At 40.1% G+C, this 17355-nt stretch overlaps 1 protein-coding gene across 1 annotated transcript in view; it reads right to left on the bottom strand.

Annotated features, from left to right (window-relative positions):
- The window catches only part of RDX (radixin), an 88342-nt gene that overhangs the window by 58492 nt on the left and 12495 nt on the right, over window positions 1-17355 (bottom strand). The window contains exon 2 of the mRNA XM_075592323.1: window positions 6450-6510. Coding sequence (XP_075448438.1) covers window positions 6450-6461 — 12 coding nt within the window. The 5' untranslated portion in view covers window positions 6462-6510. The remainder of the gene's footprint in view (window positions 1-6449; window positions 6511-17355) is intronic.

Raw genomic sequence — 17355 nt, 5'->3', positions numbered from 1 at the left:
TCTTTTGTTGCACAGTATGTACGGTAGGTCTCTTTAGATGCAATCAGGCCGAGAATGATTCCACATACAGCTAAACCCCGTTATAACGCGCCTCGTTATACCGCGATTCGGTTATAACGCGGTTTTCCCGTGGCTCCCGTTTAAAAAAAAAAAAAAAAAAATTCCCATTTTTTTTTTTTGCACACTGCACACACTGCACACACTGCACACACTGCACACACTGCACACACACTGCACACACTGACACACTGCACACACACTGCACACTGCACACACACTGCTCATTGCTCACACTGCCACACTGCACACACACTGCTCATTGCTCACACTGCACACACTGACACACTGCACACACACTGCACACTGCACACTGGACACACTGCACACTGCACACACACTGCTCATTGGACACACTGCACACACACTGCTCATTGGACACACTGCACACACACTGCTCATTGCTCACACTGCACACACTGACACACTGCACACACACTGCTCATTGGACACACTGCACACACTGCACACTGCACACACACTGCTCATTGCTCACACTGCACACACTGACACACTGCACACACACTGTACACTGCACACACACTCCTCATTGCTCACACTGCACACACACTCACACACACTTACAGACACTCACACACACTTACGCACACGCACACACACTCACACACACTCCCACGCACACTTACGCACACTCACGCACACACACACACTCACACACACTTACACACACTTACACACACTTACACACACACAGACACTCACACACACTCACACACACTTACACACACTTACACACACTTACACACACTTACACACACTTACACACACTTACACACACTTAGACACACTTAGACACTCACAGACACTCACAGACACTCACACACTCTTACACACACTTACACACACTTACACACACTTACACACACTTACACACACTTACACACACACTCAGACACTTACACACACTCACACCCACATACACACACCCATATACACACACACACTTTCTCTCCCATATATACATACACACACACACTCTCTCACTCTACACAGACGGGGGGTGGGGTCGGAGCACAGGAAAGGCCGCGACCAGCACCACCACCCGCTCCCCCCCCTCCTCCCGCGCAGGCAGCGGGAGCGCCAGGGACAGCGGTGGGGAGAAGAAACCCCCCGCTACCACCTCCATGCAGGCAGCGGGATCTGAGGTAAGCGGCGACCTGAGGGACATCCCCGCTCTCATCTCCTGCCCCGCGGGCTGTCACGCGGTGACAGGGGGAAGCGGGGACAGGAGGGACATCCCCGTTCCCATCTCCTGCCCCGCGGCCTGTCACACGGTGACAGGGGGAAGCGGGGACAGGAGGGACATCCCCGCTCCCATCTCCTGCCCCGCGGCCTGTCCCGCGGTGACAGGGGGAAGCGGGGACAGGAGGGACATCCCCGCTCCCATCTCCTGCCCCGCGGCCTGTCCCGCGGTGACAGGGGGAAGCGGGGAGCGGAGGGACATGCCCGCTCCCATCTCCTGTCCCGCGGGATGAATATGCGCTAAAGCGCGGCGGCCATTTTTTTTTCTCGCGACCCCGTTAGTAACGCGGTGGTCTCGGGGTGGACCCCGAAACCCGCGTTATAACGGGGTTTAGCTGTACATAGACACATTCTAAATGGTTAAAATAAAACATTATTGTTACTTTCTCTGAAAGTGTCTTACATAATTACATGTTTTCACGTTGTACTTGCCAAAGCCTGTATTTAAAAGCCTCTTTTCGTGCAAGCAAAACTAAAAATAGCTGTGATTGGCAGTAACAGTTTGTAAATCGAGAATCGCCCCAGAGCTCCTGATGGATTTTCCAAAAATTCAACATATTTACCAGATTAAATAGGTTAGAGCGGGGAGGGAGGCAGAAGGGGGCAAAAAAGGGACAAAAACTCTCTACCATACAGCGTACAGCAACACTATACAGGCATACCCCGCATTAACGTACGCAATGGGACTGGAGCATGTATGTAAAGTGAAAATGTACTTAAAGTGAAGCACTACCTTTTCCCCACGTATCGATGCATGTACAGTACGGCAATCGTCATATACGGGCGTAACTGATGTAAGTAACGCATGTGTAACAAGCTCTATAGTCTCCCCTCTTGCGCACAGCTTCGGTACAGGTAGGGAGCCGGTATTGCTGTTCAAGACGTGCTGACAGACGCATGCGTGAGCTGCCATTTGACTACTGAGCGAGATGTACTTACTCGCGAGTGTACTTAAAGTGAGTGTCCTTAAACCGGGGTATGCCTGTACCACTTGTGAGCACATTCGCATGTCTCAGACAGGTCTGCAACCCCACATTTCACCATTATCACCCAGCACACAGTGCTTCCACTGCAGCAAGGGATTCTGGGAAATGACATGCAAATGAGCACACAGTGCCACCTTTTGCTTCATAACCATATAACATGGTCCCCTGTAAGCATAACGGTGAAAGGCAGGGTTGCAGACCCGTCTAAGACATGCATATGAGCATACAGTAATATTTCCATTTGCTATATGCTTTACTGTGGAGGGTTTTTGTCACATTTTTTACCCACCATAACTTAACTAAGTGTGGTGAAAACTATCCTAAGCTTCATTTTGCATAGCCAGTATAACCAACACCACATTGATGAGACCCATTAAGGTCGAAACGGCTGTCTGTGGGTGGGTTTACTGACTATGCATCTTAACCCAGGCTGTGCTCAAAGCTGTGAAATGCAGCAAGCAAAAGCTTACAGGGGACCATGTTATATAGTTTTGAAGCAAAAGGTGGCACTGTGTGCTCATTTGCATGTCATTTCCCAGAATCCCTTGCTGCAGTGGAAGAGCTGTGTGCTGGGTGATAATGGTGAAAGGCGGGGTTGCCGACCCAAGACATGCAAATGAGCATACGGTAATATTTCCATTAGAGAGATAGAGATATACCAGATAATGAAGAAACATAATTGGGATCACAAAAATAAGAGCAATTTATACACTAAGCCCAAGTAAGTGGGTTTTTCATTAAACTGAAAAAGTGCCTAACGTGACACTATCTAATGGATACTGGGGATTACAAAAGGAGTTTCCGTGCGATAATACCCTGATCCGAACCATCACAGTTTAACCCGCACAGTATCTGAAAAATAATTTTGTTTCCCTCCTAATGAGTTGCTTGGATTAAGGCTATGCTTATAGTGCCGGTGACGTCAGGCTGCGATCGCTGGAAAAATCAAATGGAGACGACTTCCAGCGATCGCGACCAAATGCATTTGTTTTGACGCGGCGTCGCTGTCGCCAGCACTATAAGCGCAGCCTAAGGGGTTAAACTCCAGTGCGAAAGACGCAGCTTCAGCACAGGTGGCTCAATCCGTGGCTCAAGCTTTGACTGAGCCACTGATTGAGCTACCTGTGCTGAAGCAGGTATATCCTGACCTGTTGGGGGGGGTCATGCGGACTGGAGTTGAGCTCCCCTGATCTAACACAGTGGGTTTCCCATTTTCTACAACAGTACAAACTTGTGCATTTCCTTCCCACTCGTGCCGTAGTCTTCATGCTGTATACAAGCAGACATCTTTTTTTTTTGTTTTGTCTGTTCTCAGGGTGCTGCCCCATTTTGTCGCTTTTTACTTTAACCCGTTCATTACCAGGAGAGCTGGCAATGCATTGGAGATTTAAGAAAGAAGACACATTTGTAATGTTTCAGCAAAACAAGCAAAAATACAGAAGGATTAATAATGCAGCTCCATGTACATCTATCTTTCTGATATGTAACAGTGCAGGTGACAAATCAAGACCTCCACAAAACACTCATTTTCAATACATTTTAGTTTACATTTCATTTTGTATAATTCCAGTGTATGTAGTGGTCAACATTTTGAGGCTATGGTCTTTAAGTATGTAAGAAATAGAAGACACCTGCTGTACTCCATACATGAAAAAGAAGAATATATAAATACTGGTGCGCCTATGCTTAGGGATGGCCTGTTCGTAATCCAGTGTGCATAATAAACAAAAGCAACAGAGGGCACTGCGGATTTTCTAATCTATTTATTGAGCAAAAAACTATGCAACGTTTCGGCCTACAGTATATAGGACTTTCTCAAGTGGTAAGTGGATTTAAGTATATAAAACATATTATGTTGCAACAGTTATGGATGTTTTAATGTCACTTCGCAATAACGTAAACCTGTGGTTTTCAACAAGGTTTCCTAGGAACCCTTGGGTGCCCCGGGCATTCCTAAAGGCTTCCCTGCAATTTTCAGGTCATTTGAAAATTGTACCAAATACAGAAGAATGTACAATGTATCTGTTAGAGAGGGTTGGGGGTTCTTTACAATGCATCTGATCTCAGACCTGCTATTAGAAAGGGTTGGGGTTCCTTACAAGCAGCGCTGAGGCGTGCGGACGCTCCGCGCTGAGCCCCTGCATCCTCAATGAGGATGCCTTGAGAGGGGGCTCACGCGAGCGTCCGCAGGCGTGCTCAGGCTTTGGAGTTTTCAGCCGAGCGCCAAGCTGTTTTTCAGCGCGCTGTCGGCTGAAAACATCCAATCAGCCTTAAGCAGCAGTGACGTCGGCGCCGTGACATTGACGTCAGTGCGTCGCGGGCGATTGGCCCAGCGACGTCACTGCCCCGCCTCCAACCACCTCCCTTTGCGCACGCTGGCTCGCCTGCAAGTCCGTGCAATCGCGCAGACTGAAGCAGGCGAGCCTCAGCGTTAGCGCGCCTCCGCTCTCCCCACACATCTATGGCCCGGGCCTTAGAGAGGGTTGGGGTTCCTTACAATGTATGCGATCTCAGACGCACTATTAGAGAGGGTTGAGGTTCCTTACAATGCATCTGATCTCAGACGTGCTATTAGAGAGGGTTGGGGGCTCACCAGACTTTCACAATATAATTATAGGTTTTCCTTAACCAAATAAAAGTTGCAAACCGCTGGTATACACATTAATACAGCTTCATCCAGGTGGATTCTATATTTAAAAAAATGGACCACCTTGAAACGCAAAAAAACGAGGCTTCTTAGTTTGACCACTGTAGACATACTGTATAAAGCCTACTGTGTATTATGTTACTTACATTAGTGCCAAGTAGTTATTTTTTCACTTGAATGCAAAGCTTTTAGGCGATAAACATCAAACTTGTCACGTGTCTATTTTCTGTTCTTATGAAACTAATTAAAAGATCTTAAGTATTTCAAGCCTCTTGATGACACAGGACGCGGCGGCCCACATCCTACAAGTAATCAGTAAAAACACAAAGCAGTAAACGTATGGTGGCCAAGAGGGGTTTCAGCTATTTCCAAGTCAAAATCTGACATACTTAACCCTTTCACAACCGGAGCACATCAAGCAATGGAAACGAATGAACTCGTGTGGGTTCGGAGACCTATAATAAGTTCACGTACAGTAATTTGACAATCCCTCCGAGGACCAAAGTGAACTAATGGCAGTGGCATGTTCAATAGGTTCAATGTAAGTGACTGACCATTTTAAACAAAATCAGACGAGTCATTTTCGATTATTTTTCTTTTATTCTGCAATAAATGCTTTGGGGTGGGTTTTTTCCCCAATTTTTCCTTGTGAGAAGTCTGTTTTTAAATTGTTGTCTATACAGCTAAACAGCCCATCCGGTTTCCCTATTTTCACCACATAATTTGTTTAAAGAGATACTGTGGATGAACAATAATTATTAAATAAATGGAACCAAAGAAGATAGAAAGATCTAGAGATGCATGAAAAATGACTATAATATTGGACGTCAACCACATTTGCTTAACAAAACTTTTTTTGTCCTCTCTGTGGAACTGACCCTTCAAATGTTGACCTTCAATAATAAATATACTATTCTGACTTTGGGGATCCCCCAGTTTCCGTGACTTTATGAGCCTGTGTTTCTGGTCCCTTTTTAAAAAAAAGTAAATATGGCTGCTATCTAAGCCGCACTAGTCTGGGCCATATGGAACCATCAATTCCTATGTAAATTAGGGAATGTCAATAGGATAAGCACATACTGTATAACAGTATTCATCCAATTCTGCTTCACTAGTCTTACCCAGAACAGAAGCATCCAACATCACTGATACACGTAAAATGTTGGTAAACATGTGTGTTATGCTAAAAACAGCTATAAACAGAAACAAAATTAATTAATTTAACCAAAAACTAGGAAAAACATCCTAATTTTCTTCCCTCAACAGTAAATACAACTGAAAATGTTTACACGTCATTACTTTGTTGTGTTGTTCACTTTAGCTTTGTACCAGTAGCTAAACCACTTTTAGGAATTTGTCATCTAAAATCTATAGTGATTGAGTCATTCTAAATGTGAATTATAATCTAATCTCCATAAAAACCAAGGGAAATTTGTTTAAAATAGACATGGCTGTTGTATACGAACAAGAATATAATTTCAGTTCATTTCACTCACCGGTTTCGGCATCTTGTCTCTGTCCTTTCTCTTCTAGCACTGCAAAAACAGTGTCCTCCTCCTGTTGAGAAGTAGGCAACCCAGTTACCATCCAAATAATACAGAGGAATACAGACAAACACCAAATATAAACTAGAACAATTACGTCCTGTTCACACACATTTTTAAATACGAGGGCCATAAACTTGTGCTGTACTTTTTAGAAACCGCTGCATGCTTATTAGCCCATTTATATGCTTCAAAGCCATATCCTTGTCAGGGAAGCTTAAAGCCGTATTTATTTGGGCCTTAGAGCTTCAAATTACATACGGTATAAGAAACAACAGAAAAAAACCAGTGGGGGAGATTTATCAAAACCAGATAGCTGTGATCACTCATTAATTGCCATTCAAGTGACCGCTATAGTGTTTTGCCCATTGCAAAGTGATCATGCCTGGAAAAGCAAGAAATATGATAAATGGGAGTCTGTTCACTTTTCGTTTTATTAGAGCTGCTATTTTTTGCCTGGGTTGTGTGGAGCACATTAACTGAACTAAGCTGTAGCTCTGCAACCTCTCATCCTGTCTTCACACCAACCAACAGAACTTGGAAGCCCCACTGAACATAATGACATCTGCAGTATTCTGAACCGCATTCTTTTTCATGGGGACACACTACTGTATATATTTGTTTCTTCTATTGCCATGCAGTGAATGCAGCACTACAGATGTAATAAGATTTACTGCCTGCGTGACCGCGAGAACCGTACAAATAAATTATTCCTGTTAACCGTAGCCGAGCCCGAGATGAGCCTCAGCTCGGTCGCGAGGAGGCGCGGTGTAAATGTCATTAAAGTGATTCGGAATCCATGTTGTCTGTTTGTATCCATTTTGTTTCTCCAAACTCTATTCAGACTGAACCGAGAAAGATTATGTAATATAAGAACATATTTACGGAAAATAACTTATTTTGTAGAAAAGTTAGAACAAGTGAATGGTTTATAGTACATTTTGGATACACAACATGCAGCCTGTCCAAGGCCAAGATAAGATAGGCTTTGTGCCTAGACAAGGATTGTATTATTGTAATTGTATTCTAACAAGCTTAGGTTAATTTAGTAGCTAGGGAAATAACTGTATGAATCCTGTTTTAAAGTAGATGCGTCAGAACAGAAAATACATAGCCCAAGGATATGTTCTCCATTCTTAACCTGTAACTACCTGTTGATGCCTGAAGCTTATTTGTAACTGCCTCTAGAATATTAAATTATATTCGGGAAAAAAAAAAAAAACCTGTGTCGAACCAATAATTATTGAAACAAAGAATCTGTATTGTCACACACACACTGGATAAACGTTTATTGTCACGCGGGCAACGTGTTCACGCAGATGTCATGTATATATGTAAAGTATGTATATACTTAATTAAGTTATGGTGGGTAAAATAAAAGTGACAAAAACCCTCCACAGCAAAGCTGTTTCCATTTGCTGTATGTATATATAGCTAAACCCCCTTATAACGCTGTGCTTGGGGTCCACAGAATCACATCACGTTATAAGCGGATCGTGTTAGAAATTATTGTACAATGCATACAATTGTACATTAAGTATTTAAGATACCAATAATCGTGTTGTAAAGTATTCATAAATACAAAAATTGGGAGCCACGCTTGCATCGCGTTATAAGCGGATTCGCGTTGTAACGGGGTTGAGGTGTGGGTGTTTGATAGTTAGAGATAGAGATATCTCTATCAGACACTGGGAACTGAACCAGGATTCACCAGTTTCTAAGGCAGTGGTTGTACAATCAACTGCACTACTCCATCTCTCTTGCTGTACAACCATCGGACCTGCTCAGCCCAACTACCAAAAAGAGGTACACAGAATGTGGATTTATCCACGGAGACAGAGTTTGGCTTTAAATCCCCAATACGTTTTCCACTCCTTCTGGCAACTCAACAATACAACATCAAGAGACAAGTTATAATCCAGCTACAATTAATCAATAGTGTACAGGTTCAGTCGGTTCAATACATCTGTCTGCCATCAGTCGTATATTTCACTGCAGTAGAAATCATATAAAGGTGCACTCACAAAGATGCAATTCCAAAGCCATGGATTGTTACAGTATTTATTGCAATAATGTACAGAAAAAAAAGCATGTTATTTCTGCACATTATTGTAATACATACCGTAGTCTTGGACTGTGGCATTGCATCTTGGAGAAGGTCTCTTCTAAAATGCAAACAATATAGTTTTTACCTGGGTTTTTATAGGAAAGTTGGTAAGCATCCAAGATATATTTCTGTATACATTTTTAAATAGGTACAAATACAGTGCAGATCTCTTTCAACAACAATACTTGAAGTAGACAATATATACTGTATAGGAATGTTAGATCAGATTGCGGAGATTAATTACATTTATGAGCAATGGAATGACTAATATGTTTCTTGGATTAGGTTAGAAGTAGTCAGTGACATATACCTGGTCATTTCTAAACTTTTACTTTATAGATGTGACCAATCACTGTCTTTGAGTGGGTCTGATATTCTTACCCAGGGTTGTCTGTACTAAACTGTACAAGTTAGTAATTTTGAAGTTATTAAAGTGTCATAATAAGACTGCTCCTCACTGTCCCATCCATTCCACACATCTGGATAAGAACCGTTAACAACAGTGGAATATTTTTGCGATACTGTAGTGGAAGACAAGCAAATGAGAACACTAAGGGTGTTATTCTATATCAGCCGATCGGGATGGTTTTCCAAATTGACTAATGGGGAATTGCGGGCGAAAATGTCCTGATAGGCCACTTTAGCCATTATAGAAGCAGCCCCGAAGTATCCGTTATTAAAAATGAACACTTTATTACACAAATACTATTATATAATCTGCAGTACATTTCTGTTTTATACAAATACTTGACGGGGCTAAAATTGAAGAACATTGTAATTGTCCAAAATAGATTTAGATAACAAAGATGGTCGCAAAAATGTTGACATTTGTACAATTTTCCCCCCACTGGTATAAACCCTTAACAGTGATATTGCTTACTTTCGGACAGGCTTTGTGGGACTAAATATGCAAAACAAACGAACAACAAATTAGAAAAATATTGTTGGCCAATTTAATTTTATCAAAATTAAAATCCAATATATACAGCTAAAGCAAACACAAATATTGGTTTCTAATTTTTCTACCAAATGACTAACCACTAGTAATTGAGTATTCATTAAATTACAAGGTATATATATATATATATATATATATATATATATATATATATATATATATATATATATATATATATATTTGCAAAAAAAAAAAAAAGTAGCGCCACCCGTGAAACTAATAAATATAATATGATTCTGCCATGTGCAATAAACAAAATACAAACAATCCTAAAATAAGTGAAAAAATAAAAAAGAAATTCAAATATAAATGCTAATAACAAACAAACTAGATTGTACACTCTAATGCATGAATTAAAAATATTCATGCACACACATAATATCATTAAATAATGAAAAAGTCCAAGTGTAAATGTCCAAACCCTAGAATGAGTCCTGATAGGTAGAACAGAACAATGTACAAGGTACAAGGTCCAGGGGTCCACGGCTGCTCTCAATTGGAATAACCAATTCCAATATGGGATCTAGAAGAACAAAAAGAAGACAGAGAGCGCACGCCCCATAGTGTAATATTGTACATTTAATTGGAGGGAGGGGATGGAGGAGGGATTAAAAACACTCACAAAGTAGATGTAAATAAGAAGCAAATTGTGATAAAATTCACCACCGAGGCAGGCACCGTCTCGTGTCACGTCGGCAGTCCAACAGGAAATCTTCGAACGATTCACCCGGTAGCGTTCATCCTCTTAACGATCAATAAAAGTCCTCCACGCAATGTGGTATTAGAGTAGTGTATGATGTCTTATTTAGGCCCTACTCCAATACCACATTGCGTGGAGGACTTTTATTGATCGTTCAGAGTATGAACGCTACCGGGTGAATTGTTCGAAGATTTCCTGTTGGACTGCCGACGTGACAAGGGACGGTGCCTGCCTCGGTGGTGATTTTTACCACAATTTGCTTGTTATTTACATCTACTTTGTGAGTGTTTTTAATCCCTCCTCCATCCCTTCCCTCCAATTAAATGTACAATATTACACTATGGGGTGTGCGCTCTCTGTCGTGTGTATATGTATATATGTGTATAGATGTGTATATGTGTGTGTATAGATGTGTATATGTGTGTGCGCGTGTATATGTGTGTACAGTATGTGTGTATGTATATGTATATGTGTATGTATATGTGTGTGTGTGTGTGTGTGTGTGTATGTATGTGTGTGTGTGTGTGTGTGTGTGTGTGTGTGTGTGTGTGTGTGTGTGTGTGTGTGTGTGTGTGTGTGTGTGTGTGTGTGTGTGTGTGTGTGTGTATGTATTTGGTTTATTGTGCATTTGTTTTTAGTCTCAGCTTTGAAGTATATCTAGTCTTATTCAGTATTCACATCTGCCAACTCAGAATAAAACATTGATGATGAGTATACACGTATACACACACACACACACACACACACACACACACACACACACACACACACACACACACACACACACACACACCTTTAGATTAGAATTGCACTGAAAAGACAAGTATAAAATATTTATATATCAAATCAAAAATATTGACATCCCGAGACACTGGATATAGACATGAACATTTTGATATTTTTACAGTTCATAAAAAATATATTTTTTTTATGAATACATAGTTTGAAAATAATTAGAAAACAACTTGATTATTTATAGCGTGATCAAAATTCTAGCATTACTGAAATAGAATTGTACCTCCCTTTTATAAAAATACGTTTTTTTTTTTAAATCATGTAATTTAAACAAGCAGGTCATCTTATAAAATACCTTTCATTTGAGCGCTATGTAAATAAAATTAAAATATTTTTTTTTCATCAATATTGATGCACATGGCAGAGTATACCGGAGAGAATTTTCATGCAAAAATATTATTACCATATAAATCACAAATGGGCACACATTTGAGGCAAATGAAATATACAGGCAGTCCTCGGTTATCCGACACAATGCGTTACTCAAAATGGTGTTGTAAAGCGAAACGTTGTAAAGCGAAACACGTTTTCCCATAGCAACACTGTTTAAATGAAAGGTTCCGTTCCTGAAGGCATTTTTAACACTAAAATACACCAAATATTTTATGCCGGCAATAAGATATGCAGCACACACATAAATTATATAGTGTATATACTGTATTATATATATAATATAACATAATAAATAATATATTATATAGTATAATATAATATTATATAGTATAATATTATATATATACGCTCTTACGACGCTTTGCAACGTTGTTTATGTGAATGTGTATATATATACACACATACACAACGTTGCAAAGCGTCTTAAAGATGCAGTTCAGTCAATATCCTGCATGTTTGTTTTTTTTAATAAATCAGATCTGTAGTAAGAAAAAATACTTTTAGCATTTTCTGTTTTTAAAAAAACAACTTTGAAAGACCAATTTTCTTGTATTCTATTTTAACAGCCATTTGCTAAGGCACTGTCCCTTCATGTCCTGTCACAAGCTCTGGCACACCCCTTTGTCAGCACTGCCCTCCCTCTAGCACATGTCAGTGCAGGAATGCTCATGAATATTCATGAGCTTCCACTGCCAGTCAAGCAGATTATAAACAAATGCCAGCTTTTAATATGTCACCAAATTTCGCCTATCAATACATGGAAAACGAATTGAGCTGCAGCTATACAGTTCTTTAGGTAATTAGAGATTGCACACATAAAACTATTGAAGTAAAAAAATTAATGTAAAAAAAAAAAAAAAAAGACTGAACTGCAGCTTTAAGAGCGTTGGATAAGCCATTTTGGCGTTGTAAAAATGAATATACGTATGCATTGCATAGCGTTGGATAAGCCATTTTGGCGTTGTAAAAATGAATATACGTATGCATTGCATAGCGTTGGATAAGCCATTCGTTGTAAAGCGAAGCGTTGTAAAACGAGCACTGCCTGTACTGTGGTAATTTGATAAATATTACATTGCTCGTAACCAAGGTTGGAGTCAGCTTCTTTATCAAAGTTTTCATTGACTAGTTCTGTTTTAGAATGAAAGTCAGAAGCAATATTAAACATGCCTGAAAACTGTTAGGCTCTGATCTGAATGTCAAAGATGTGGTCTGAAACCAAGATTTCCTCGGCTCTTTCAAGACTAAAACCAACAAGTGTCTCATATTGTGCAGGTTTCTTCTGTTGCTTTATGCTAGCAAGAGAGAATAGTCACCTCTCTTTCATGCATAGTATAGTTATACACTCAAATTATTGGTTTTCAGCAGAGTAGTGGTTTATCTCAAGAAAAAAAATCCCCTTTCTTGTACATACTTAGGCATATCAAGCTGTTAAGCCATACGGTATGACCTGTTACTTAATGGGTCATCCAGAGAAGTCTTATTTACCTTTGTACAGGGTAATGCAAATGAGCTTTGAGTGTCTAAATATATACCCAACATGCTGTATTGTGGATTTGCATAAACTGCTTCCGAAGTTCATTGGACATATAGTGATCTTTAGCAAACATTATTTGTGCTGCCTTACATACCAAGAGATCCCCACAGTCTTAACCGTTGAGGGAATCATTTTATTTTCTGGATAAAATCCACCACCATCTGTATACATAGAGCCCACCAAATCTCAAAGAGAAAATGGTTCTGCAATCCGTGTAATAACAATATATATTTTCAGCTCATCCTATAATCTTAGAAATGTAACCACCCCTAAAGCGATGGTTTTATGCATTTGTGTCTTGTAAATAACATGGCTTGCATTTCTCCAGTTCATCTGAATTCAAATATATCAGCTACGGATCAAAACAAAAGAACAATTTTCCCGTAGCTTTGAAAAAAAAAAACCCAGGGGTTCAAAAACTCAATTTGGGGATGACAAGTGGTGCTGAAAAGCCTGCAGCTGCTGATCAACTGCACTAGGGCCAAAGCCGTCAATTATCACTCTACTTAGAGGGGGGAAAAATTGTTTACCATAAAAATGGTAGAAATTCTACAAATAATTTTTAAATACTTAAAGCCGCCCGATTTTTAATGCCGATTACTACATTTTTCTAATTAACCTATTAAAAATGCCACTCTCCCTAGTTCACATCTGTCCTAGGAGTGACCGCCCCTTGTCAAGGAAGCCAAAATACTGTATATTGGCCATTCTTTTGGATCGTATTGTTCTTAGGAGAAGTGGGACTGGTCTTTAAAAAATAAAATAAAAAAATATATATAAGATACAAACTTACCGGGGTTTGTTATGTGAGGCACAAAACGTAACAATTTCCGGTAAAGAATTACAGCCAATAACACATGCCACTTCCTTTTTAACACAGACTGTGATCTTAAAAATCATTTAAATTGTATCAGATAAAAGGTACAGCACAGACGAGAAAAGAGGCCAAACCACCCAACAGACTGGGTCAGAAAAAGAAAGCCTCTTAACTTAAAAGTATTAATAGCGCTACATATTCAGCCCAGCCAGGCTGCAGAGAAGGCACGTCCAGTCCACAATGGCCACCAACAAGTCAGGTTTTAAGGATATCCCTGCTCCAGGACAGGTGGCTCAAACAGTGGCTCGTGCTGAAGCAGGGATATCCTTCAAACCTGTCCTGTTGGTGGCCCTTGAGAACTGGAATTGCCCAGCCCTGATCTAGACACAAATCAGACATAGCACTCCAACACATCACTGACCTGATTAACATATAGAAAGCTCTTTGCCTTTCCCAGGCAGGAGAAGTCGAGTGCTGCGTTTAATAGCCTGGTTTCTACGCATCCCCTACATGTTAACAAACGTACAGGCCGTCCTCGGTTATCCAACCGAATCCGTTCTGGAAGTAGCGTTGGATAGTGAAACCGTTGTAAAATGAGTCCCATGTTAATCAGTGGCGGTAAGCGTCAGATAACTCATTCCGGCGTCGGGTAACGCTCCACAGGGTTGCATTGTAAAGCGTTGGATATGCCATTCGTTGTAAAGTGAAACGTTGGATAGCGAGGACTACCTGTATAAGTAGGGCTATACATACTAAATTGCATTGAAAATAACATGACCTAGATATGTTTTCTTAATTGGCAACATGCCATTTTTGATTAGGGACAAATTTGATAGGATCATTTGTAGCAATCCTTGTGACTACATTGAAAGACTAGAAATGTGTCCTCCACCATGGTGGTGCTGCGTTCAGCATTACTTGAAGAAGAAAGATGGAAGAGGAACAGGTTGTGCCGTTCCTGAGCATCAGAGGATGAATGCTGAAGAATAGAATGATGACTCATAGAAGTCTACTGATTAATTTCAACTACGGTAGGGATGTAAATTGACTTGCCTATGAGTAAAAGTATAATTACGTCTTTTTGACATTTTCATGTGTAATGTAATTAATGGCTGTGAAAGCCCAGAATGGAAAGATCAAAGTAATGTAAAAATTATTGTGTAAAAAAAATTATATATATATATATATATATTTATATATAATAGAAATATTACTGTGTGCTCATTTGCACGCCTTAGACAGGTCTGCAACCCTGCCTTTCACCATTATCGCTAGCACCCAGTGACATGCAAATGAGCACACCTTTTGTGTGTGTGTGTATATTATATATACACATTCACGTGTGTGTGTCTAAATGTATGTGTATGTATGTATATATACACACACACACACACACACACACACACACACACACACACACACACACACACACACACACACACACACAAAACCCCACGCTCAAATTCAAAACTGCATAACTGTGTAGATCTGTGATAAAGTATATAATCTATACATATAAACAATATGTGCAGAATTGTGCATACAAATATCATGAATTAATAAACCAATGAGAACAAACTGTACCTGGCAACACAAAAGGCATAAAAGTGAAGAAACAGAATTTCCCCCACAAAAAAAAGTACAGCTCTACTAACGAAAGTCTTTCAAAGCAGTTATTTATTCAGGGACGAATGGACAAAGCGACGTTTCAGGCCCAACACTACAAATAAGTTTATAGTTTTGGGTATAAAAAAAATTACACTGTAATCTTGGAAAATACTTTTAGTTTAGCATTAAACCAAGGTTTTCTTCTTTTTTCAATTTAAATTATTCTGAATCAATACTTCATATATTACGGTGCAAATAAATAAATAAATAAATAAATATATATATATATATATATATATATATATATATATATATATAATCATACACTGAACACATTTCTATAATAAAAAATCTGAAGCACAGGTTTACTAGAGAAGAAAAAACTGTATAACATTTATAAACCGCTTTGTAACAAGGTTGCAGTTTTTCAAACAATGTGTGAAATGTTTTGAGAAGTCTATGGGGGTTATTCATTAAATGGTGATAACACCGCCCCGAGCACTATAGCACCTGATATCGATTGATAAATTAGCCCCAGAATTACAAAATATGTTCTAATGAACTTTACCAATAGGCCACCTTCCACCCCAAGAGATCCAATACTGCTATTACAGACTGCAGAGGTACACTGAAGAGAATCATATACTGTAATATTGTGCAAAACCAAGCTCATCCTTTTAGTTTAAACTTTTATAAGCAGAAGACCAATAGCATATACAGCAATGAACGGACTGTATGCTGGAAACAAAGCTAAAATAATATTGCACTTCTTACAGAACGTCCCCATTTGTCTGATTGCTTGCTTATTACTGTCTATGTTGTGTTGCTTTGGCACAAACATGTCAAGTCATAAGACCAATAGTAAACAAATCAGATTGCAGCAGATGTGACACTTTTCAATAGCAGAAGGTAGAAGAAATCTTGTAACCTACCCATACACAATGTGTGGCCCCTCAAAAGGGTTGCACACACACACACACACACACACACACACACACACACACTTGCAGCCATGGGTATGAGCTTCTCCTCTCCAATCAACGTCTTAAAGCAGCAATCCAAGCAGTTTTTTTTTTTTTTACATTGGCTTGAAGCAGGGTTTCTTTAGTTTCAGCTCCGGGGACCCCTTGCATACAGAGATACTTACCGCTATAGGAGGTGTCGCTAGCTACTCTGCTCAGCTAGCAGGGTTCCCGTTATGTAGGTGTTTCAAAGCTCCTTCGCCCTGGGGGCCAATAGGGCTTCCTATTAGCCCATATGACGCGAGAGCTTTACATTTTAAACCCCTTCTAGCTCAGCCAGAGTGGCAACCGGCACTCCCTATGGGAGGTCTGTATCTCCGGAAGCATTGGGGCCCCAGAACTGAAATTAATGAGGTTCAACTCTGGAGACCCCCTGCTTCAAACTAGCGTAAAAAAAAAAAATGAAAAAAGGGCACACAGATGAATACTGTCCCATTCCTCTCTTTATAGTGGGAATTAGATAGTAGCACTGTATTAGATAGTGTAAATACATACCCTTATCCATAAAAAAAAAAATGTAGCTGCCTCTTATGTGATTAACCGTGGAGTTGGGAGGAGTGAGGAGACAGTGTAAAGGCATGAAACTGCAGTACATGCATGCACCATGGCTGTCACTTGCCGCCAGAGCCTCGACACTAGCATACCACAAAGTATTGCGCTTAATGGCGCCAAGCAGCAACGACAGGAGCAAGATATCTCACCACCTACTTTCTCCTAGACCCTTTACAATCTGGCTTTCACACTGCTCACTCCACTGAAACAGCCCTCACCAAAATTAATAATGACCTCCATGATGCAAAATACAAAAGGACATTACACTTTCCTCATATTACTCAACCTCTCTGCAGCCTTTGATACTGTGGATCATCCTCTTCTACTACATATTCTCCATACTCAGTGTCTGGAACAGAGCTCTATCCT

The sequence above is a fragment of the Ascaphus truei genome, chromosome 3 (assembly GCF_040206685.1).
Source record: "Ascaphus truei isolate aAscTru1 chromosome 3, aAscTru1.hap1, whole genome shotgun sequence".
Taxonomy (NCBI): Eukaryota; Metazoa; Chordata; class Amphibia; order Anura; family Ascaphidae; genus Ascaphus; species Ascaphus truei.
This window is presented reverse-complemented; position numbering and strand designations above follow the sequence as displayed.